The 23,850-nt window shown below is 40.6% G+C and overlaps 1 protein-coding gene across 1 annotated transcript in view; it reads right to left on the bottom strand.

Annotated features, from left to right (window-relative positions):
* LOC146612969 (receptor-type tyrosine-protein phosphatase N2-like) overlaps positions 1-23,850 on the bottom strand; it is a 210,293-nt gene that overhangs the window by 33,194 nt on the left and 153,249 nt on the right. The window contains exons 13-15 of the mRNA XM_085377709.1: positions 18,977-19,189; positions 8,846-9,043; positions 1,182-1,329 (exon numbers count right to left, since the gene is read on the bottom strand). Coding sequence (XP_085233835.1) covers positions 1,182-1,329; positions 8,846-9,043; positions 18,977-19,189 — 559 coding nt within the window. The remainder of the gene's footprint in view (positions 1-1,181; positions 1,330-8,845; positions 9,044-18,976; positions 19,190-23,850) is intronic.

The following is a 23,850-nucleotide window of genomic DNA, read 5'->3' as shown; positions in this document are numbered from 1 at the left end:
CCCTACAAATTTTATTCAGGTGTGTTGCAGCAGGGACACATGCAGAAGTTTCAGGACACCAGCTCTCGAGGACTGGAGTTCAACACCTCTGCTCTAGCTATATAACAGCCCCACTGAACAGAGTCCAGAAGTGCACGAGAAGATGACCTTGAAGGGAAAATTAGGGTATTTTTTATTTTTTATAGGTAGAGACAGAACTTTTTGATCATATTTAACACAATGAGGCTGAAATTGTATCAAGAATTATGGAGCTATAAAAAATAAACAAAAAAGGTCTTTCCATTGAGGTAACTGGGCAAACACTGGTTAATTTGAGTTGCATAGGAAAATGTGTTTGTTGTGAGGTAGGCAGATCATCCATTTAGTGATTTCTAGAACTAAATTAAAACTGAGGAGCTTCGTTTAGCCTTGAGAGAATCTGCCATAATCATCTGGGATCCTGTGAATTTTTAAGAGGGACAAACTTTCCGAGTTTGTGCATTCTACTCTTGCGAGCACTCCTCCGAAGCCTCCGGTGATCGGCAAAACAGTTCAGAATTTTTTTTTTTCTTGAAGAAGCCAGTGGTGCTTCAAATAGGAAGCACAATTTATTCCTGACAAACTGCTTTCCCTGCTGACAACCTGGATTTCATTAAGCCTCGGCCTGGTGGAGAGAATGGGACAGCACTTTTTTAGATGGGCTATTTCCACAGAAGCTTAGAAATTTTAATCATTGATGAGGTCGGTGCAGGAGAGCTTTAATAGAAAACTAATTTACAACCCTTCTGCTAGCTGCATCTGCTCCAGGTTTCTGATAATACAGGCTGAGCTCAGAATATAAGGGGAGTGTTGTTGAGAGGTGCTGAGAGTAATGCCACCATGTTTGGACGACTGACATCAGGAGGTGTAACAGCCGAATTTTGGTTCCACTCAGAACTGATGGCTTTTGTGCTCCACCAGTAATGCAGTCTTTTCTTTTTGTGTCTCTGCCAACAGAACTGCAACACCTTTTAGGTTTTAAACATGTTAGAGAAACTAAAACACGGTATTATCCAATTTTGTTGATACTAAAGGCAATCGTTCACACTTTGTCAATAAATTAATTAAAGTCTCCTATAAAATCTACTTGTACATTGTACACTACTACTACCTTTAAGACACAGTGGCAAGAACGGAAAGAATAAGAGAAAGTCATTGTTTACATGCTACAACAGCAGCGGAGCGGTTCTTCTTCGCGTTGCCATCCTTGAGGCCGATGGTGCACGCGTTGGGTTCAGCTTGGTACGCACACAGTGCCTCCCACTCCTTCTCCAGGCGATCCTTATTCTTCAGGTGATCTTCCATGTAGGACTGGAGGAAAAGAGTCAATAGAGTAGGTGAGTCAGGCTTATACTTTCCTATCAGAGACAGATTTATATACATGAAACTTGCTGCGGTGTATTCATTATAGGGTTTCCCTTCTTTTAATAATCTTTGATTGCAATTGTTTTTATTGTGCTTTGGCTCAATATGGTCATGCCTTAAAATTCTGATTCTTTTAAAGGCAATCCTTAAAATTTCTGGTTCAGGATGACAACCATCTGAACTAAACCAATTACGATCCTCTATTTTAGAAGCTACATTTTTCTAATCTTTATTAAATGTTGTGAGTTTTTTCTCCAGGAACATTCAAATGAAAGCAAATAATTATCTAGTGGTGCCATTAAACCAAAGTATTAGTGCCAAAATGCATATTGCTATTTCACTTTATAAGACACACCTATCTTTAGCAGTGTATGTCATTACCTATTACCTATTAATTAATTCACTGACTTTGATCAACTGCCTACAAATTATTACCATAACACTTGGCAAAGCCATGGTAATGGTATCTGATGGTGAACAGTGATGCTTTGTTTTTTAAGCAGCTTTGAAAATGAGCAGCCCGTGCTCGGAAAATATGGACGGTAGGCTCGTTTTTTAATGGATGAGGCAACGGAATGAGCTGGTGTGGTTCTTTAAATGGTACCAGCGGTGATTTATGGTGGCAGTTACAAATGGGACTGATCTTAATCAGAATTAGCTTCCAAAAAAGGCCTAATGGCTTTCTGCTAAAATGAGAGGAGTTTGTTAAAAATGGAAGTCGACCTGAGCAGATGTCCGCGCGGCGGAAGAAAATGGAGAACTGTCCAGATGAAATGCACGTATATGATTTTTAACATACAAGCACATGCCTACTCCAATGGCTAACGTCTAAGTGTTGAGGCTTGTTAGTTTCATTAAGTGAGCTCAAAATACTCACTGTTGAACAGCAGGCTTTACACATGACACTGCATTCACACGCACATACACACAACCCTACTGAAACACACAGACTTTCCTTGTAGTATCAGCTCTCTATTAAATTTGTCTCAGAGCTGCTAAAAGCAGCAATGATGTAACAGGAGGTCACAAGCTGCGACCCTCCACCTGCACGCAGCCGCTTATCAACAGCGGGAGGCCCGATCCATCAAAAGGCACACAAAGAAAATGCACATACACACATCTGAAGTAGAAACCACACATAAAGGTTTTCGTAAGGTCACATGTACAAAAAATAGTTCACCCACATACTGCAAAGACACAAAAGAAACATACGCAGGCAACAAGATACACACACTAAGCAAACACTCAAATACACACACAAAATGACAGAATATACACATGCACATAGAAAGCACGTATATAACTTAGGGTGCAGAAAGACACACAGTCCTACAGAAGACACACACACAGAGTCCAAATCTGATGCCTCCCCCCAACTGCCCTCTACCCCCTGCCCCTCTCTCTCCTTCTCTAATGCCAGAGTAATAGGGTTTTCTGGCTGTGTAAAGGGATTATTGCAATCCAATCAGGAGGTGCTGAGATCACCATGTGTCGGCCAAAGACTGAATAATCCCCTTACTGCAGGGGGGGGGGGGGTCTTACAGCTGCCAAAGGTGCTCAATAAAACCCGCTACGCAATAAGACTCTGCTCGAGCCGCCATTGTGGCTCTGACGCGCCACCTAAGCACCTGTAGGAAATGGGAGCATGAAAGCTGGTGGTCGCATAGGGAGGTTGACGTAATGCAGCAGCCATTTTGGATCGAAAGAGAGTGAAAAGAAAGGGGAAGTGGGTGGAAAGAAATCACTGTGGGATACTGTTACTCAGCAGGGAAGGGTATCCAGTTGTGGAAAACACATTTATCGAAGCCACTTCGAGTGCAATTTCAGGGGACCTGTGCTCTACTTCAGCATTTCTATTTTATGCTCCACTTCATGTTAGAGCAGAATACATATTACCTGACTATATTTATTTAACGGTAATAACAGTTTCTGTGCCGATGATGAATTATTTTTGACTGGAGGTTAGCTTCACACTGACCATCTGCAGAATCTGCACTTTTACTTTGAAAATGTAGCTGAACTCGTAAATTTAGCTGTTAAAACCAAGAATAAGAGACTTGTTACAGAGATTTTTTTTCTCCTTGTGGAACAGCACCTTCTTCCTGCACTAATGGTGTCATACTGGAACAAACATCTTACATAAGGTGCTATCAGCGCCAGTGATGAGGCTTTTAAGAGCTAATCTAAATGTCTTAAAAGAGTCTTCTTTATATCTGATGCATTCTGCATCGGTGTAGGAAGTACAAAAAGGCTTCCAAAGCTTTCATGAGGACAAGAAAAGATGGATCGATGTTGCATTATATACATTTTAGAACAAGGTGCCACTTCAACAAGTAAGTAACTTTAAAACTTAAGTCTATTTGCAGATACAATTAATGCTGAGGGTCCAATTAAGAACTAATGAAATTTCATGCTCTAAGTATTTTGCAACAATTCAGGCAACAATCTTCCCATTTGTGAACTCAACACAAACACATAATGCATCATAACCAATCCATCGACATCCATCTTTTTTTTTTTTCATCCATCTTTCACACAGAGGCAGCTATCTTATTTTTAGTTAAAAGCTGACATCATCCTGACACGAGGCTAACTTCTCCGCAGCTGAATGCTTCTTCCTCCTCCTCGGCAGACCACATTAGAGTGATTTAACATCCATTTCCCGACGCACATTCATCCTCCAGCTATTGCCCTGTGACCTATCAACTCTACAGATCACATCCCAGCTGGCCTGATGGTGAGCTACGAAAACCACAACAGATTCCCAGCATGGCTAATCTCGACGGAGGCCTCCGCTGCAGCATAATCTATAACACTTACTTGGCCAGCAACAAACGACAAGATAATGTGCTTTATATATAGAGTCGCCTAATCCTCTTAAGACACAAGCAGAGAGGATGTGGGGGAGGTGTTGGGGGCGGGGGGATCTCGGTCCCAGTCACATGGGACCAAGTAATACATTAACGTAGATAAGATGGTGAAAGCTGTTTCGCCTCAAATTAAAATCAGTGGGTGGATGATGACATGGAATTTGCCAGGGGTTTACGAGAGGCAATTAATTTTTGTAGGGAGGTGGGAGGGCTGGTGGAGAGGAGGGGCACTGCAGCTCACGAGCAGTCACGTTATTCCTTTCTTTGAAGCTGGTGATTTTTATTAATCACTCAACAGTTGCCTCACTTGAGTGCATGGCTGGGCATTAGATATAAATATTTACTTTTTCAAAGCAGAGCCAAACTTGTCTTGCTTAGTAATGGATTTGATCTCCTGCTGTGACGGTTCACCGAACGACTCAACTTTTCCCGAAACATACCGACTGTAACCCAGGTTTGTTGCCATCAAATTTGCTACTCAGGTCCCACATCATGGTGTGAAATTCAAATGAGCTAACTGTGATTTGTTTTCTTTTGTTATTGTTTTTTTCTACAGTTGTCACTGCAAAACAAAAGTATGAGAAGTCACAAGTAGGCACTTTTCAAAATGGTGGACAAGAAAAAGGCAGAACAGAATTGGGAAAGCAGTGGAAAAGGATGAAGAGTAAACACAAAAAAAGGCAATAGGGTAAGAAGAATATGCAATAAAAAGCTGCGTGGATGAAAAAGCAGGAAAATTGGGTAAACGGTAAAAAAAACAAAGAAGAAGAATGAAAGATGGGAGGGGCATGAAGAAAAAAACGGTTAAGAAAATTGGTAAGTGGCTTTTTGCTTTTTGAACTTTTCTCCACCCGGAGAACTTGGGTTGAGAAAACAATCTGACCTTTCGGTTTCAAAGAGTAGCGGGCTGGTTTAAAACTATCATGTTCCTTCCTTGATTTCCTGACATTTTGAAAAAATAATTTTTTTCTACATGACACTGGTATTATTAGATGGAGTCAGCTTGGACAACTCAGAGCTACAGTTTGTTTCACTGAGACCGTGGAGCTGTCCAAGGTGCTGAAGCACACTTCCAGGCCAGTCTGTGTAATACGATACATCTGCTCTCTCTGTTTTCAATCTCTCTGCTCTTTTCTCTCTCAGGCCAAAACTGAAGTGGATTAAAAGGAAATGACATAACTGAAAAAGCTCACAGCCTGCTAACATTAACTAAAAACCAACATTATCACGGCCCGTGTTGATGAGCACGCTGTGACTTACAAACTACCAGAATTCTCAGTGTCCTATCGGTTTTATTTCCTCAGTGGAAACAACAACATGGACTTCAAGTTAAATGAGACATCAACTCCTCGTCTACACAGAAGGCTCCTAATAAACCCAGTCCACTGGGAAAGGTTTACTATTATTAAACAGCATAGATGCAATTAAAAGGAGTCCATTTGAGTTACATTTTATGTTTATACTCCAACGACTAAACATCAACCATTATTAAATGGGCACAGTAAAAGCATATCTGACTGCATACATTTGTTAGATGAATAAAACATCGTGATCTTTGAAAATCCACCGTTCTGGATGTAGCAGAGGATGCTTCTATCATTATTCTGACAGTATTGCTGGTATCACAAAATACTGCAAAAACCCAGAGTTGTTCCTGTATGTGTACGTATACATATTAATTCAGCGGGTGTAAGTTTTATATCTTCATATATATTTATAAATATACAAAGCACCTTGAGGCGACTGCTGTTGTGATTCGGTAACATATAAATAAAACTGAAATGAATTGGTTATCAAAAATCTACGTCATAACTAATCGCTCAACTAAAGCAAGTGCAATTATTTCCTAATCCCAACTGCATCTGAGTAAAACCATTGCTTGTAATTAGAGGAATTAGAGTGTTTAGTCAGTATGGTCTGACTTAGCCCAATTCTCTTTGTCTGGAACATCCCTGGTGTTACTTTTAGAAGAAGAAAGAGCAACATCATGGTGTATTTTGGTAGCAGGAGCACCAAACCAGAAAATTCCCCCAAAACTTTGGACCTACTTAACCTAAGGCAGCTTCTAACTGACACTAGATCACAGATGCTGACCAAGGATTTTATTGGTATACATGTCCAAAAGTTAGAGTGTAAACTTTGCAAATCACAGTTCGACAACATGGCATTGGCATATCACCTAAAAACTGCAGTCTTACTTGTCTACATTCATCAGTTTAATGCTTCAGACTTTGAATGGGAAGATTTCTTTAACATATTTTTTTCCCACCATGTTTGGTCTAAAAATGATTTCATAACAGGCACCCCATAGTCTACTGTTGCTCATTTAAACCCACCAACCTATCACCTCTCCCTCAGGACACATTCATTTGTTGAAGAGTAGGTAATGATTTTTATCCAAGTCATCAAATATCCTCTGTTTTCCTTCCTGATTTTAAGATTGGGTTAAAAACAATAATACTTTTTGACTCCTTATAGACTTCTTTTGGAAAAGGAAAATTGTTATTAGTGAATTTAGAATTTAACAATTTAAAGGTTTAAATTAATTTTATGGGGATGAGGGTCTCTTGTTCTAAAAAGAAAAGGCACCATATTATATGTATGAAATGTTGTGATGAAAAAGTCCACTTACACTTTTTGAATTTGCTCTGAAGAGGCTTTTAAAATTTGCATTCATCTCCATCACCTACACAAAATTAATCATCATAGACACATTAGAGTCACTTAGTCTGTCTCCTTGGTTCCCTCTCATCGTTTTATACATTTGTTGCTATGATTTAACAATTTCAGCAATCATCCTGACCAGACTGTGGCCCACACACTGACTGAATGCTTGACAAACACTTTATTTCATGCCACTCTCCAGCGGTGACACCTCTGCAGATATGGATTCATCTCACGGAGATAAAGTAAACATACCTGCAGAAGTTCAGACCTTGTTGTCAAAACTCAAATCTATTTTCATCTGTATGTGACCTAAGCTTTTTATATGCATGCATTATATACTGTGGGTGCGTTTGCCAAACGTTTTAGCTTGGCTGTACGCTTGTGTAAAACAACAGAGACACTCTGCAGCAGCAAAGGGCTGCAGAGGGAGTCATCTCTCCTGAACACAACTCTGGTGCAACTCTCTGGGGTAATTAGTATCTTTGTGCCTATTGAACACATCAAAAAGGCCGCTCTTTCACATCTTGCCGGCAGCCTCATATTGCACGGAGAGAGAGGAGAGAGAGGTGGAGGCAGGGTGGGGGAGTTGGGATGAGGAGGTAGTGGTGCCGTGGGTGGTGGGTTGTTGAAGTGAGTAGGTATGTATCGCAATTATGATGGCGCTTGGCAGAAAGCAACCAAGGTTCAATAGAGATTTTCATCTGCTGTATTGAAGAGGGAAATAAGACTGCTTATAGAAACTGTGGGTGTAATGAGATGTGCAAAAACAAAAAAAAAGACAAGAAGAAAGATGAGAGAGAGAGAGATACAAGAGGATAAAAGTGTGTGTGTGTGTGTGTGTGTGTGTGTGTGTGTGTGTGTGTGTGTGTGTGTGTGTGTGTGTGTGTGTGTGTGTGAGAGAGGGGAAATTATCAGTACGGAATATAAAATTAAGTAGTTTGTAGTAGTTTGAGTTTAAAAGACTGGTTAAAATGGTAAACCAAGTGGGAGGCAAGATGATAAAAATGGAAGATAAAAAACATCCTATTAATAGAATAATTAGAACAGAACAGAAATTTACTCTAAATATTATTTTGTAAACTCCTTCTCGGGGAAATTAACCTACTTTGATAATCCAACTGAATCCGACTGAAGTTTTCATTGTTTTCTCTGAACGATCAATATTAGACATCTTATTTGGGCCACTGACGTCATTTTCACTTGGCACAGGAGCTGCAGTGTTGGTTCCTAGAATTAATTTAATTGAACATTTTGACGATAGCCTAACATAAGGTTATTATTTTAAGAGCAACTTACAGAAATAAGTTGCAACAATCTCATTTTGTTCGTTATTTTGATGCATTTTTCATTCACATTCGTAGAAACACGAACACCAAAAAAGCACAACACAGGCTCTGCTGGATGAAAAGCTAAACCACTCGAGATGTGGGCACATTTAGTTTAACCAAGGGATCCATTGCCTAGTGTTATTCTTCTCTATTTTCTTTTCTTTTTAAAATAAACTGATTTCATCAGCTCTGGGTGTGTAATATAGGGTGCACGTGTGTTGGTGTTATAAAGAAAGGTACTCTATTTAAAATAAAGATAAATTATGAACTTTACAGAAAACAAAACAAAAAAATCAGTTACACTAATGTATTTTTTTTCTTTACAAATAAGGATTAGGAATACTATAACAAATTGAGGTAACTACAATTTCTATTTCTAAAAATGATAGCTCTATTACCCAGCAGTGCCAATTAGTTAAAAACTGTAGTGGACTAAAGTTTGTTCGTCATTTGAAAATTTCATTCAGATCCAGTATTTTTATTTTCACATGAAATATGTTTGCAGGGCTGTTAGTGGTGAAAAAGTGAGCTGCTTTCGACATATTTCACATTGTATTGTGTGATGATTACATCAAAACTGCTCAGCTGGAAACTCACCAGGATCATGTGACCGGTTGAGATGTCCATATTTGAGTGGGCGGGCTCTTCGCTCCAGGAGGAAATGCTGCTCCGTGCCGAGGGGCTGACGGCTTGACCGCCATCGCTGAACTGAGAAGAGACGCTGTTGATCCTGGAGGAGATGGGCTCCGGACGCTCGGCTGGGGGCTTGACTGCCATGCGCTGCCGACACAGCTCCTACGGGAAGGAAGGCGCTACAGATTAGTCACTGCCGTCACGTAGGTGGGGCCTAGTAGTATTTTACTCATGCATGACTTACGACACTTGGCTGACAAATTTGTTTGAAATATCTTAACACTACTGATATAATTAGAACTAACAGCAGATAATGTTGCCTTGCTGTAGCATGCTACCTTCAAAGGGAAGTGAATAAATACACCTGACAGTTTGTAAACGGTAAAATAAAAACCCCACTAAAGCATGGAGACAGAATGAGAGCTTGCTTTTGCTGCAGTTGCATCTGATGAGGTTGTTTCTCTTTGATGAACAGTAATGGTGGTAGCTGAGTTTAATGTTTTCGTATGCTGCTGTGTTGCAGTTGTGGTCACTATTATTATCAGAATCTTAGCAAGCTTTTGAACCGACCTTTATTTGACACATGTCAAATAAAGTTGTGGCTGGTTAACACTCATTGGTTTCTTCATAATTGCTGCCCAGGGACTAATTATTAGAGCAACAGCTAATAGTACAGTACACACCATGGTTGGTTTTTAAAATAACTGAACAGTAAAATCAACTAAGCAAGTGAAGAATTAATCACTCTGATCTTATTTCAAAGAGGTTTATTTATTATGTGACAGAGACAGCTACTGATTAATCTCTGGCTCCTGTCTCCCTCCCTTCACCCTCAACCGGCCAGGGCAGATGGCCCCGCCCCTCCCTGAGCCTGGTTCTGCTGGAGATTTCTTCCTGTTAAAGGTTTTTTTTTCCTTCTCACTGTTGCCATAGTGCTTGCTCATAGAGGCTTGTCTGATTGTTGGGGTTTCCCTGTATTATGTTAGGGTCTTTCCCATACAATATTAAGCATCTTGAGGTGACCATTGTTGTCATTTGGTGTTATAAAAATAACACTGGAATGAACTGAATTTAGCATGTTAACAAGTTAGCACTGGCTGGTACCCTTTTGTACCATGTCTGTCTTCCTCATTTCAGAGGAAAAATTAACCCTGGCGAAATAGTGTATCACTTCTTCTGTAAAGTGATTGATTGTGATGGAAAAAACAGACAGCTGAAGAATAACACAGTACATCCCAGAAAGGCTGAAGCTCTTGGCAAGCAACAACTGTAGCACAAAATGGATATGATGGAGAAATGGACTAACGTCAGCACTGCCTAAAACTAGAGTAGCTGCAAAACACCAGCTACCCCATATACATATGTAATTCACATTTAAAAAGCAGTGTTTTAGGTCACATGGCCATCACTTGAAGTCAGTCATAAGTTCTCAGAATCAAAGTTGACAGTCCAAACTTTTGCCAGCGGAACAATGAAGCTTATTTAATGACTTGAGGGTTCTGTACATATGAGTGTAACATTCCTGAGCTCATTAAGAACCGTTAGTTTCATCGTGTTAATTAGCATTTCCTTCCAAAAAAATCCTGCCTTCTTTATAATGTGTATTTGTGAGTGTTCTTATTATTTCTCTTTTTGTCCTCTAAAATCTAAAAGGCTTAAAATCATAAAAATGAAAAAGGGCCACTGTGGGCATAATGAGTGAATGTGAGTAAAGAGTGGATTCAAGCAACAGAAAATGGGATTTGCTATTAAAATTGGGCTTAGTGTATTCTGACCTTCATAAACAACTTTCAGTGACAACTTGTGTAGTCATGCTCCTGTAAATCACAAGTTAGTAAAAAACCAAACAAAACACACGAAAACTCACAACAAAAAGAATAAAACTAAAAGACATTTTGAGCAAAACTGAAATCCTTCCGACTGGCTGTAAACACCTGGGCAGGAATGGTGAAAGAACCAGACACTTAACAACCAACTGCTGAATGCTGGCCAGCTTCCAGGATGTTGGTGGAAAAACAGCATGCATGCTCAGCAAGCTTCCCCTGAATACATTAAAAAAAAAACTTTATAAAAAGGTTTTGGCAAACTATGCCGCTCAGTTTCTTAGCAGCAAGTACAATATCTTCATACGCCTGAGCAAACTGTCATTTTCTGGATACGTGACCACAATGAAATATTGACACCACATCGAACTTTCAGTCTGCGTCTTCTCTACACAACTCCCAGCAGGACCTTTAGTGAGCTGTAAGGAATGACTGTGCCACTTGATACAAGAGGAAGGAAAAACACACAGTTTTTGATAATCCAGAACAAAGATGTGCAGAACTAAAACCCTCATGTTACAGTTAAAACTATCTGTGACCTTATCTGACATGTTTAAATGCTACTGATTATTTTGTGGCATATAATGTTTCGATCTAATTTCCTCAGTTTTGTTTTGAACATACATCAAAAAACTATCAACGCAGCACTTCATGTGTGGATGTAAAGAAACTCAAAGACAAAAGTTTAAGACTGTGAAGTTAAAGATTTAAAGATGTTGCTATACGGTAAAATAGCATTGTGGTATTCTGCGATAACCATCACGTGTAACACAATTGGCTGTTTTTTGAAATACCTTTAAAGGTGAACTTTTTCATTTTTTCAAATGGCATTTAAGTTAGCAATATTGAGAATGATGAAGGTGGTTGCCTTTTCTACTCTTTCAATAAATTTTATAAAATAAGATTATATTTTGATTTCTCAGAATGGGCAACATTTTTAAAAAAAATCGTAGTGTTTTTGGAGGGCATATTCCTTTAAAAAAGAGAAAGATACATGTGCTAATTTAGTGTTCAACCCTTTATTTGACTGGGTTTTTAGGCCAAGCAGAGGGGTATACTCGACATTAAAATAGCGTGCACTGTTTTAATGCGTTTACAGTGTTGGATGACTTGTTTTACTGAAAAATGATGAGAAACAGTCTTTAGAGTACATTTTCCTTGGTTTTAGCGTTGTGTCAGAAGTGTTTTCCAATCAGCAACATGCTTAAACTCTGCTGTGCTTTTTCTCATTTTCTGTAACATGTATCCTGTTTCAGAGATGGACTCTACCAAAGATTGAAATAAGGTCAACATGTGTGGAAGTACACCCTGTTATTAAAAGCTCACCCTTCAGAAAGCTCTTCTCTGATTTCTAAGGACATATCCTTAATAAAGTTATTTCAGGAACACAACTCTGTCTGGTCTGCCCACCTGCTCATTCTTTGGGATGGGCGGCCAATCAGAAGAAAATTGGCTAAAAAAGACAGTAATCTCTTGATTTAAATAGTGGGCTTCAGAGAAATAAGGATTGTATAAGATAGTCTCAGTATTGAGAAATTTAGACCCAGCCATGCAAAAAAGGCTGTGTAGCTCACCTGCCACAGGTGTAACATTTGCCTGGCTCATGAGATGGTTCAACACACAACAGGTTATATTCAAATAAATCTCTTTCAAATTGAATGCAGCTTGGAGACGGGCCTTGGGGGAATCTTTGTTTCTGTTTGCCCAATTGGCTGATTTGGTTGTGGGTGTATAATTGCTTTGTTTTTATTGTCTTCCTGTCTCATACCCAACCTCTTTGAATGCTGTAACTAGAATCTTTCCTTAAGTCAGACAACCTGTTAGTCTAACAATAGCTGAAGTTTTGCTGTCATTTTGAACCTGCCGAGGTTTATAGGTAGTACAGAAATAAGCCTTCTGCATTGGAAATTAAGCAGGCTTTCAAATAAACCCGGTTAATAAAATCTAAATAATAAATAAATAAAATCATCTAATAATTGAGTAAATTTGTAAAGGAACAGTTACCTGGCACATCCTTTGCTTTGTACTATTTTAAGCCATACATCACCTGCACGAGCCTACAAGGACAGTGACTACAACAGGAGACCTGGACCAAAACTCTGTGGGTATCTGTGTTTCTTAATGAGAGAGACGCAGATGATTAACTGACCCCGTGTTTGATTGACGGTGGAGGTAATGTGAGCAGGCCTTCATTAGTCCGTATCTGATCTGTCTGATGTTCTCGTAGGTCGGCACGCTGACAATGATCTATGGGCTCGGACACAGTCTCATAAATGTGTGCAGATTATTAAAGTGCTTCGATGCCTGGCCCGGGGATTCTGACGGCGCTGCGGGCGGTGGTGGGGAAACATAAACACGCTTGGATTTAAAAGAAGTGCGTACTAGAAGCTGTTAGAGGAAGCACTGACCTACAGTTAAGTAAAGTCTCAAGTGCTGCTTTTATTTTTAGACTTGCAGTATCAGTGCTTTGCAGCAGCCTTGTTTTTAGCACGTTTTAAGTTTAGTATGTAAGTATTTAGCATCTAAGTTTGTTGTTTTTAAGTTGAAGGCAGCTTTTGGGTTAGGGTTTAAAACTATTTTGAGTGGTCCTGATGACATTTTATATATTAAATAATTAAATTGTCAATAAAAAAAGATCAACAGCCCTTTCACATGTCATTATTAAAACTAGTCACAATAAGGGCATCCCAGCGTCAGTTATCATTACTTATCATTACATAAGCATAACTGACGTTGGCATCCATTCCCATGTGGATTTTTACTTTCCAGTGTATGTAGAAATATTTCTCAGGGTTCCTGAGTCAATGGAGAACACTGAGAAGTAATTCTGGAGAGTTTTACAGTATTACTCTTATTTATTCAAATGTTTGATTTATGGATGGAGGCTAAGTGGATTTATCAGATTTAGCCGTGTGTCTCTGGTTACAGATCTGCAGTGCTGTTAGTTCAGGGTTGTAAATCATCTTATCTCGTAATAACACCACTTTAATCGATATTCTGTATCAAATGATTAATGTATTAAATAGTTAGCTGTGTGATAACTGCATTATTGTATGATGAGGTGTCCCATTACGACCTTGACTGACCCTGTTGGAGATGTTTTTGGCATGACTAACTTTCCTGATGTGTTCTGAGTAGTTGGAGGTATAGACCACACTAAAGGCTGCACGTCCCTTTATGAATGATGCTCACTAGTGTTAAGGACAGGATATATTTTATTGTTTTAACATTTAAATGCGAAAAAGTAAAATGGCCTGTATTTGTATGGCACTTTACTAGTCCCTAAGGACCCCAAAGCGCTTTACACAACCAGTCACCCACACATTCACACACTGGTGATGGCAAGCTACATTGTAGCCACAGCCACCCTGGGGCAAGGCTGCCAAACACTGGCGCCACCGGGCCATCTGACCACCACCAGTAGGCAACGGGTGAAGTGTCTTGCCCAAGGACACAACGACTGTCCAAGCCGGGGCTCGAACCGGCAACCTTCCGATTAAGGCGAACTCCCAACTCTTGAGCCACGATCGCCCCGCGAAGTATTGAGAAAGACACACAGACTGTTGTCACAGCTCACACAGGGGGTTTTATGGCACCACACAAACTACCCAATGTCAAATCTTTAATAAAAGACCAAAATAGGCCCCATAAATATCCTTCTGGCTGCTAACTACACCAGTTTGCCCGATTTCCTGTTTTTGCTACATCCTCTGAGCTCCATTTTTTGTGTTCAATCCGCTCAATCACACCGAATTGTGGGCGTTTTGTCACACATGATCAACAGCATTCATACCAGAACAACTGCACACGGTGAACTTTGCAGCTGCAGCAAATTTTTTTATGATGTAATTAAAACTGCCTCAAAATGGCTTCCCTCCGAGAGCCAATTAGAGCTTAAAAAAAAATCAAATAAAATAAAATAATGTGAAGGAAGAATATAACTCGGGACAGGTTTAGAGTGTGAACAGTGCAGATTTACAGTGCCAACACCTCCCCCATCCCGGAGCAGTGTCCATACAAACACGAGTATCTTTTTCTTTCTTTCTTTCTTTCTTTCTTTCTTTCTTTCTGTCTTTCTTTTCTTTTTTCTTTTTCTATTGATTTTAACTATACACACTTCATCACTTTAATGACTTTGGTTTATCATCAGCATGCCAGTCTGATGCGTATTTTCCAGCTTTGACTAAACTGACAGAAACACCAAACAACACATGCTAATGCCTTTGGCACTAATATCACTCAAAGCCTACTAAAGAGTGGTTGGCGTTCCCTCTCTTTCTTCTTTGATTCAAAATCGTGACCACTCACGAGTGAACAGCCTTCCACCTTCAACTTTTTGCTTGTTTACGAGCATGTACGCTAAGTGCACTGAATGCAAAGCAGCCATGCTGTATGGTCGTGCATTACTTGGGACTCTGTAACAGTTGGGTTCCACTGAGTCTTTTACTAAAGACATTACATCTTGTTTCTGCTCAGTGGCACTGAATCCATGCAGTCTATTAGATGCTTTTAAGCGAAACCCCTATTGTTAGTGTATTCAAGGTCATCCAAAAGCCCAGTGCTGTGCCAAACAGCAGATATTGTAATGCAGCAAATGAAAAAATTATCTTTCCAGGAAATCCATACTGGCTTTTGCTGCCTTCTCGATTAATTTATAATGAAAGTATAACTCATGAATGAAATGCTTTTTGGCAAATCTAAGGTTTGGAGTCATCTAGATCAACTACTGCATTAGATCTGACAATAAATAAGGGTGGATATACAGTATATGTTCAGCATGATGGAGTACCAATCTCTAAAGAGCTTTAAGTCTTTTTAAATTGATTTTAAGACACAATCCATTCGATCAAAACAAAGGTCTGTCTGGGAGGGAAGGAATCATTATTAAAATTGATGTCAGCATTTAAAAGCAATCTGAAAAAGTTTTTTTAAAAATCTTTTTTAATTATTAGAATGTTAGCATAGCATAGTTGCTATATGAAACTAAGAAACTCGCAGGTAAAAAGACACAGATTCACAAGAAGTCAAAAATAGAGTGCATACTAAATTTGCTCCTGACACAGGCCTTTTTTATCCAAGCCACTAAATAAGAAAGAAGAAAATCAAAGAGCATGATGTGGAAAAGATGCACATGTGCCACATCAACTCTTCCCATATGAATAAAGGTTAAAGAAAAACCCCAACAACCCCCTCTCATGGGCGTCATGCCAGGGAATCCACTTGGTGCCACATGACCATCTCGAATCATACATCAGCCCCGGGGCAGCACAGGGCGTGTAAGTGCTGGGAGGCACGTGCCACCCGAAGCACCCCCTTTTCAGAAAAGCTTGCTAATAGGGACGAAGGTTGGCTTTTGGGGTGTGCCAGCAGAGCCTGTCAGGCTCACAGGGGTACCTCTGTTTACATGCCCCTCTGACCAAATCAAATTCAGGGGCCTTCACCCAAGTGCCCTTCCTCTGTGCTTAAGCAAACTAGCAAATAAAAGGGGCAACCTAACCGAATCTGTGTTAAGGAAAAGGGATTTAAGGAGTAAAGTAAATTATAATTAAAATATACATAGAACGGATACTTTAAAAAAAGCTTCAGAAACAGAGCAAAGAAGAAAAGAACAGAAGGGATACAGAGAAAACAGAGGTGTAGGACAGAACGAGAGTTATTGTTTGCTTGTTTAATCTAAACTGAGATGAACTGGAAGTGCATTTTGCACATATTCATTAGCGATGTTAAGATCTTATGATGTTAATGAAAGTCCTTGAAATTGAATTGAGAAAGAGAGAGATTGTGAAAGTGGAGTAAGGCAGGCTGAGGGACGCCAAAAAAGAAAAGCTAAAAAAAACCCTCATCAGTAACAAGTCTATATTTTTTTCTTTCTTAAAAAACATGCAAATATGTTCATTAGTTATCAAAGCATTTCTCGTGTTTCAAGAAAATTCCTGGTGTGGGTGATGATATCTTTAAAAATGATAATGCTTCAAGATGATATCTCTTGATTTGTGAAAAAAACATCCATGCAAAAAGTTGAGCCTCGCCGCAATCTAGTGCAATGATCTCACGCTGCGGAGCGGATAGTTTCCTCTCTGCTTTGAGGGGGGAAAAAAGACTTTTAGTAGCAGATAAAAGTTCGAATCAGATGTAAAGATAAACTGACAACGACGTTGCAGACTCCCATGTTGGCAACAGAGTAATCCAGGGACTGACTGACTGACAAGCATCATCCACCATCTCCCCGCCCAGTGCTCTGACACGCTGCACACAGTCCTCTGTCGACGCTTGTCAATCAACATCTCCTTTGTTGGTGTCGGCCAATCCCACGTTGCCGTTACACCGTAACTGCTTGACTGACGCGCTGGGAGCCGGGGAGCTGAGAGCCAAAGGTGGAGGGGATTCAGAGGGAGGTGGTGGTGTGGTGACGTGATTGGAAGGCGGTGTGTGTGTGCGTGTGTAAGGATGTGAAGCGAGGCCTCAAACAAACGCGCCCAGGGCAAGAGTCATTAATATGCAGCGGTTGGTTAGAGTGTGCATGCATACACACAGCACGCATGTGTTTGTGCATATTTGTGTCTATTTGACAGCCAGCATGAAGGAGCTGCAGTAGTAAGGCCGTCAGGCAGCCTGCCGCTTCCTGTCTGCTTTAATTGCATGTAGCCCTGGAGACTGTGCGCGCACACACACACACACACACACACACAGACAGACTCCAGCCCAGGGAAGCCCTCTACACAGCAGCGCTGACAAAGAGACGAGGTTTACACGGCTAAGATGGGAGCTGAACACTGAGGTCTTTCACTGAGGATGACGGCGGCTCACTGTCGAGACTCGATAAAGACGACAGAGGAAAGAGAATCAACTAGAAGAGCTTTGGGAGTGCGAGCAAAGCAAGACTGAAACCTCCCAAGAATGAGCAACAAAGGTTTTTGTAAGCGCTTAATCAGATAAATAAAGCGGAAACACAGCCTTACGTGTGAATTTTAATTAGCATTTTTCAATTAGAAGCTTAAAGTGACTCTCGGAGTTAAGTAACCGAGAAGATAAGTTTTTCACTCTGAGGAAAAACAAATATTTTATGTAGACTGAGATCAACCTATCACTGGCCAGGGCACTCGTGCAAAACAGATTTTTAATTTTAATGAAATTTTTAGCGGCATGAATGTTGAATCGTCTTTTAGAAACCTCTCTCGCTAACCAGTAAGGGATGCTTCTCTCTTACTGGTAAGCAATATCTCTATTTGCAAAAAGCAACATTGTGAATCTGTAAGTCAGCAGTGATGAGGTAAACCTTTGACGCAGTCCCACAGTCTATTTCAGGAGGTAAAAATCCCTGAAGAGGAGCATAAAATGTAAGCACTTAGGGGCCAAGCTGGGCTCATTATAAAATCAATGCTCACAGGACTACTCTCATTTAAAAACATGGTGGGGAAAAGGTTAGAGAGAGCGAGAAAGAGAGACGGAAAAATCTCAATCTAATTCTTTGCTCAAAAAGCCACTTAATATTGGATTCTGTAAATTAAATTTCACACTTGGCTATTCCGGCCAAAGGATAATTACCGCAAGCAGAGGAGGGAATGGAAATAACTCGAGGTGGAAAACCTGTTGGATTGGTGATATTACTTCATGTCTCAGACAACAAATTATAGCAGGAGACAATCAGCAATCACCACACACCATTAACGTAGTTAAAACATGTCGACACGAGAGTGAAGGCGACGCTGAAAGAAGAGAATCACAGAGTCTGTCTCCTTTAAATCACAAAATCAGCCCCGGAGACTAAAGCAGGGATTTTCAAGCCATTTAAAAAAAAATTCAATTTTTAATTACATAGGGAAAAATAATAGTGCATTTTGGCGTGTTTTTTAAATAATCTAAAAAAGATGAGTCCTAAAAAAAATATATAATTTGTGACCAAATCTTACTGTGGATTATTTATGTCGTGTGAGATTTACTGTAAACAGTACAGGTAATACAAAACTGTAAAAACAAAACAGTGCACCTCAATAATAAACACGTATCGCGTTGTTCTGTTTTGCTTTAATAGGAAAAAGCAACGGCTGCCATCAGTTGCAAGATGACGATTACAAGAAGCAAAAATATGGTTGTAATAAAAGGCTCTCTCATTATGAAGGTCCACAAAACTTCCACTTCTTAATGTTATGCACACACAGGAGAACTCCTGTTTATGCATCTTTCACGTGTTATAAACACAACACATTTTTCTAATATAAATATATATGTATAATGTGAATGTGTGCACAGATGGCACAGTAACAACTCCTACCTGGTAGGTGGCGGTAGCATCGCTGCTTGTATCTGTTCCCAAATTGGTGAGCTTTTCTTTGATCTTGTGGTGGGAACGGTGCCGGAGGCAGTAGACCACGGTGGAGGCCAGCAGGACTCCAACGATACACAGGATTGACACGACGGTGAGAATGAGGAACTTGGTTGACTCTGTCTGGCTGTACTTGGTGGGGATCTGGTTGATCTGGCTTCCCTGTGGGCCACAAAAGAACAGATGAATTGGTTAATAAATTGCGTCTATTACTATTTTTATCTGCGGTGAGTGGTTCTCTTTGCAGCTCAATGGGTAGAGCGTGGTGCTGCCAATGTCAAGATAAGGGTTTTGATTCATCCACCCTGCTAAAAATGACTGCGGTCGTGATGGAAGCAGGTGCTTTTGGGAAGAAAAAAACCCCGCAGGGGTGCGAAGCTGTGTACCTAAGAGTGTGCATGCTTTCAGGTGATTTTACTGATCAGTCAGACAAGAGGAACTAATCTGCAAAATCATCTGGCAGAGTGTTTGATTGGAACAACCCTGCAGGCTCTCAGAGCTTCATGGCACATGGTCTGATACTCCTGGATTAAAGCAGCCACCAAAGAGGCCAAAACCCCCCCAAAACAAGTCACACTGGAATCCTTCGATTGACAAGATAATATAAGCGCGAATTATTTTTGCTACTAATCAGGGTTCCAAAATAATGCTTGTCTTTGCATGGGTAGATGAAAGTGTAAATCACACGGTTCTTTTCTTTCCTTTTTTGGAAACGCATAAACATGCATATCACTGCGCTCGATGAAAAGTATAATCACAAGCGTTTGTTCCACCATCTGTGCCCAGGAGTGCATAGAATGCATAAACTCCTGTTTAGTAAAGCATTCTGGATGTCTTTAGACAGCTCAACACCCCGCTTGCTATATTGGAGGAATTTTCTACCACCATGCTCAGAGGCAACAGACGTTCTGCTGTCTTGAGCAAGTGCCTCGCCAATTCCGACCTCAGCTGCAATTTAATCCAGCGTGAGAGAACCAGATCCTTCAGCAAACAACTAGAGATTAAAGATTTCTTTTCAACCAGTCAGCTGCTTAAGATAACACAATGGACACATACTGTATGATAAAAGTCTCTGTCTGAACTGCTTCACGAATGTGCAATCATTTGAGAGCGGAGAAGTAAGTCTTATTGAGCTGTTCATTATGAGCTGCAGCTCCGACTGCTGCTTGCTGTTCATTTTCAGACACCAGCGAGCTCCAGATAATGGGCCTGTTGCATTTTACCTGACTACTACTAGTTAACAATAGGCAACATAATTCCCCGTTATTACGCACAGCATAATGATCTTGCCAACAAAGAGCGAGGCAAGAACCAAAAGAGTAGAGCTACAAATTGCATAGCCAATGACAGGCCTGTAATTCCTCTTGACAAAGAATTATCAAAAGAAATCAATCGCAAAAACAGCTTTTCTTGACTTGTTCCTTATTTGGAACCATTTTTTTCCCCATATCTTTGTCGCACAAAAGAGATTACCACTCATTTACGGGTACAAAAAATTCAAACGCTTGATGGTCCCAAGCACATAACTATGCTTATCGCTGCACTCATCATTAGTTTGTCCTAGCTGTAATTTTATGTTGCATATTAAGCTTGTTTAAAATTACTTTTGTATTCTGACAGAGAAAAATAATGATTTCAAAAAGAAAAAAAAACAAAGGTTTTCTCAACCCTGGAGAAAGGCAGCTTGAGGGTGAAAAAAAAGGGAGGGGGCGGAAAAAAAAAATCCCTGTCCCTCAGTGGTAGAGGTCACGGAGATTAGGCGAGGTGTGGCGTGGTGAGTTAATGGAAAGGAGGCTTTGAAAGCAGCAGGGAGAAAAGGGGCAGTCCTGTCGGATCCCTCCTGCCTGCCTGTCAGCACAGAGAAGCCCTGAAACCCTGGGAGGTGGGAAAAGGACCGCTCTACCCTGTTAAAGATTGTTCTGGAATTCTTGTGAGGTTTCGGGGAGTGACCCCCACCCCACCGCCATCATCACTCGATAATGCACCCTCCCTTCATCGTTCCCCCCCACCCCGTGATTTCATTCATTGCTGCTGCTGCATTCAGCACCTAATAAAGAGTGCCCGCAAAAACACACACAATGGGGGACAACAGTTGTCCGATGCTTTGTGGGGTGTCCAATTTGCTTGGGGAGTTCTGAGCCATACTGTAAAAGCTGGTCGCATAGTAATGTGACGGCCCTGAAAAAAAAAACAAAAAAAACAGCGGCTGTCTCCGAGTAAGGCTCTGAATTAAAGAAGAAAATATATATATATATGTATGAGAAGTAAAAATTGTGATTCAGCTTTGAAGTACAGGGCACATTAAAGATTTATCTGCAAACTCAACTTACTATAGAGCCTGTTCATGAATCAGTAATGTAGGGAGTCTGTTTATATTACATTTATATGGCTGCTTGTCCTAATGTTGCATTACACATCTGCACGAGCAGACGCAATTGATTGTGGTTGGCTTGTGTATTTTTAATGTTTCTCCTCATTAATGCGCTTTTAATGTAAAAGATCGCGGCAAAAAATATCAGCCGTTAAGAAAGCATCATAAACAAAAGTAGCTGAGCAGTAGCCTGTATGCGTTGTGGGCTCGGCAAGCCCATTAATAATGCATTATTGCTGATTCCACATGCTTCCACTGCAATCATCTTTTGCAAAATGTATTTTTTTTTAAACCCACGGATCAAATAACTTCATTTGTCATTTTACTCCCCGAGTCATCTCATTGTTTTGTCAAATTAAGTTTCATGGAGAGGGATTGCATCTTGCTTGGCTAGTAATGGCCCATAATTCAAGGCCCTAACTGTAACAGCTCAGTCATCTTTCACGGGACAGATGCCGGCGTTTCCAAAGCACACTCCCCACTCCGTACACACACACAGGCAGAGACGCACGCACTGATCCCACCTCCTCCCTCGGCCTCTTTATCATGGCTGCCTAGCATGTCTGTCTATTGATTCAAACAAATGTAGCCTGACCCCACCTGCTTAATCAAGTTTGGTTGCAGTTGTTAGTAACAGTAAAAGGGGGGTGGAAGAGTGTGTGTTGAGCGTAAGAGGGGGAGAGAGCGAGAGAGCGACTTGAGGGCGTATGACTTGTTAGTTCACAGCTATGAAAAACGAGCAGCCATTCTAGCCGAGCTGCAGCGGCAGATGTAGCAGAAATTTGCAATGAGTGAAAATCAAATGTTTGCTCAGGATGGGAGGTGGAACATTCACACATGAGCCAACGCATGCAGCCATTACTGTGAAAATGACTGTACAGCCTTTTCGGTAATATGCATTATGAAACTAAACACTTGCATTCGAAAGCTTGTACTCGATGTAAGTGTGTTACCTATATTGTACTGTATGTTTCCAGTAATAAGCGGCAATCTGCTCGTCTCTGCGGTTCTAAGGCCTTCATCGTTTCTCACTCCCGAGACTTAACCCTTTCAATCTAAGGTGAATTACAACCCAGCACATAGAAATGAAAGGAAATGTAAATTGGTTCACGTTGCTGGTGTGATTGTAGGTGAAAAAGGAATATCACTACGACTGTTGGGTTGAATCGCTGGACGGATTAAAACAGAAATTCAGGCTTTAATCTAAATCATTCCTGGCTCGGAAGTATTTTTCTCATGGTTCAGACAGACAAAGAAAAAAGCTACAGAAATCCTGTTTGTTTCTGGAAGTAAATCGGCCGTTCTGATCAAGACTTTTTGAGCGAGCGTCTGAACATGAAAGAAGAATGTTCTCTCCCCAAAGGCAGAGGGGAGATGGGAGTTCCTTTCATGCTTCCACTTCCATTGTCCATCTGCTCCCACAAAAATCGATTGTACTTGCAAATTCTTCATTTCACATAAGCAAATGTGGTTTGACATACAGTGTGCAGTGCCTCCTGACTATTTCTGAAAAGCATTAATGTAGCCCGTCAAGGATGCCGGCTGTCTGTCTGGCTGTAGACGCTGCTAGGTTCATCTCTTTTCAGCAAATATCAGACACACTCCCTGCAGACAGATAGGCGCCTTTACACAGGAGGGAAAAGAACAAAAAGAATAGCAGAACACCTTTGTTTTTTGTTTTTTTAATCACATGGTGAATTTCTTTAAGCAGTTTAGTGTTAAAATCTTACTTATGTGGGCAGCAGCCTAAATTCCATAGACTTACAATAATCTTCTTTGCAGCTGTTACTACTAAAACCTTACTTAAATCAATTAAGAAAATAGATTTAGGTTAACTCTCCTCAAAAATGTGAGTAAATCATTCATCGGAAAAACGAATGATTCTGGTCTTTGGTTTTGCGTGGACATTTGGTGGTGGAGCGGTTAAGTCTCCTGGTCGGTATGAGTGTGACGGGGTGTATATGTGTGTGCGTGAATGGGGGTGTGGATTAGCCAGGCTTCCATAGACAAAAGGCAGATGGATTTGCACGGCTCCGGCTTATTCAGAATGGGTAAAAAAGGTCAGAGGGAGAGCGCCGGCCAGCTTTTGTTTTCCTGGACGACGACCGCTGTAGAAAAGATTTATCCCTCACCTCTGATTCATTCCGGGCCTTTGAAAAAGTTCAACCAGGGTTTCAAGAAAACCTTTCAGCAAACAAGCACAGAGAAACACATCATTCATGCACATGTATGCACGCACGCACACACACACACATATAGCGGGATGTATGAATAAGTACATTTTTACTATGCGTGCATTGCAAGAAATATGACTACATTACATTTCATGTACTTACATCTGCTGGTGCACAGTTGCATGTATGTATGTCTTTTAACAACACACCCACACACTCTCAAACGCCGTGCACTGATGTCTGCACACTGCACGCACCCAAATTCAAATGCACCTGAG

This window comes from Diplotaxodon limnothrissa, linkage group LG18 (genome assembly GCF_057381915.1).
Source record: "Diplotaxodon limnothrissa isolate DT_005_m linkage group LG18, D_limnothrissa_male_GT1.1, whole genome shotgun sequence".
NCBI classification, from domain to species: Eukaryota; Metazoa; Chordata; class Actinopteri; order Cichliformes; family Cichlidae; genus Diplotaxodon; species Diplotaxodon limnothrissa.
Note: the sequence above shows the minus strand (reverse complement) of the source record. Positions and strands in the feature narration are given on the sequence as shown.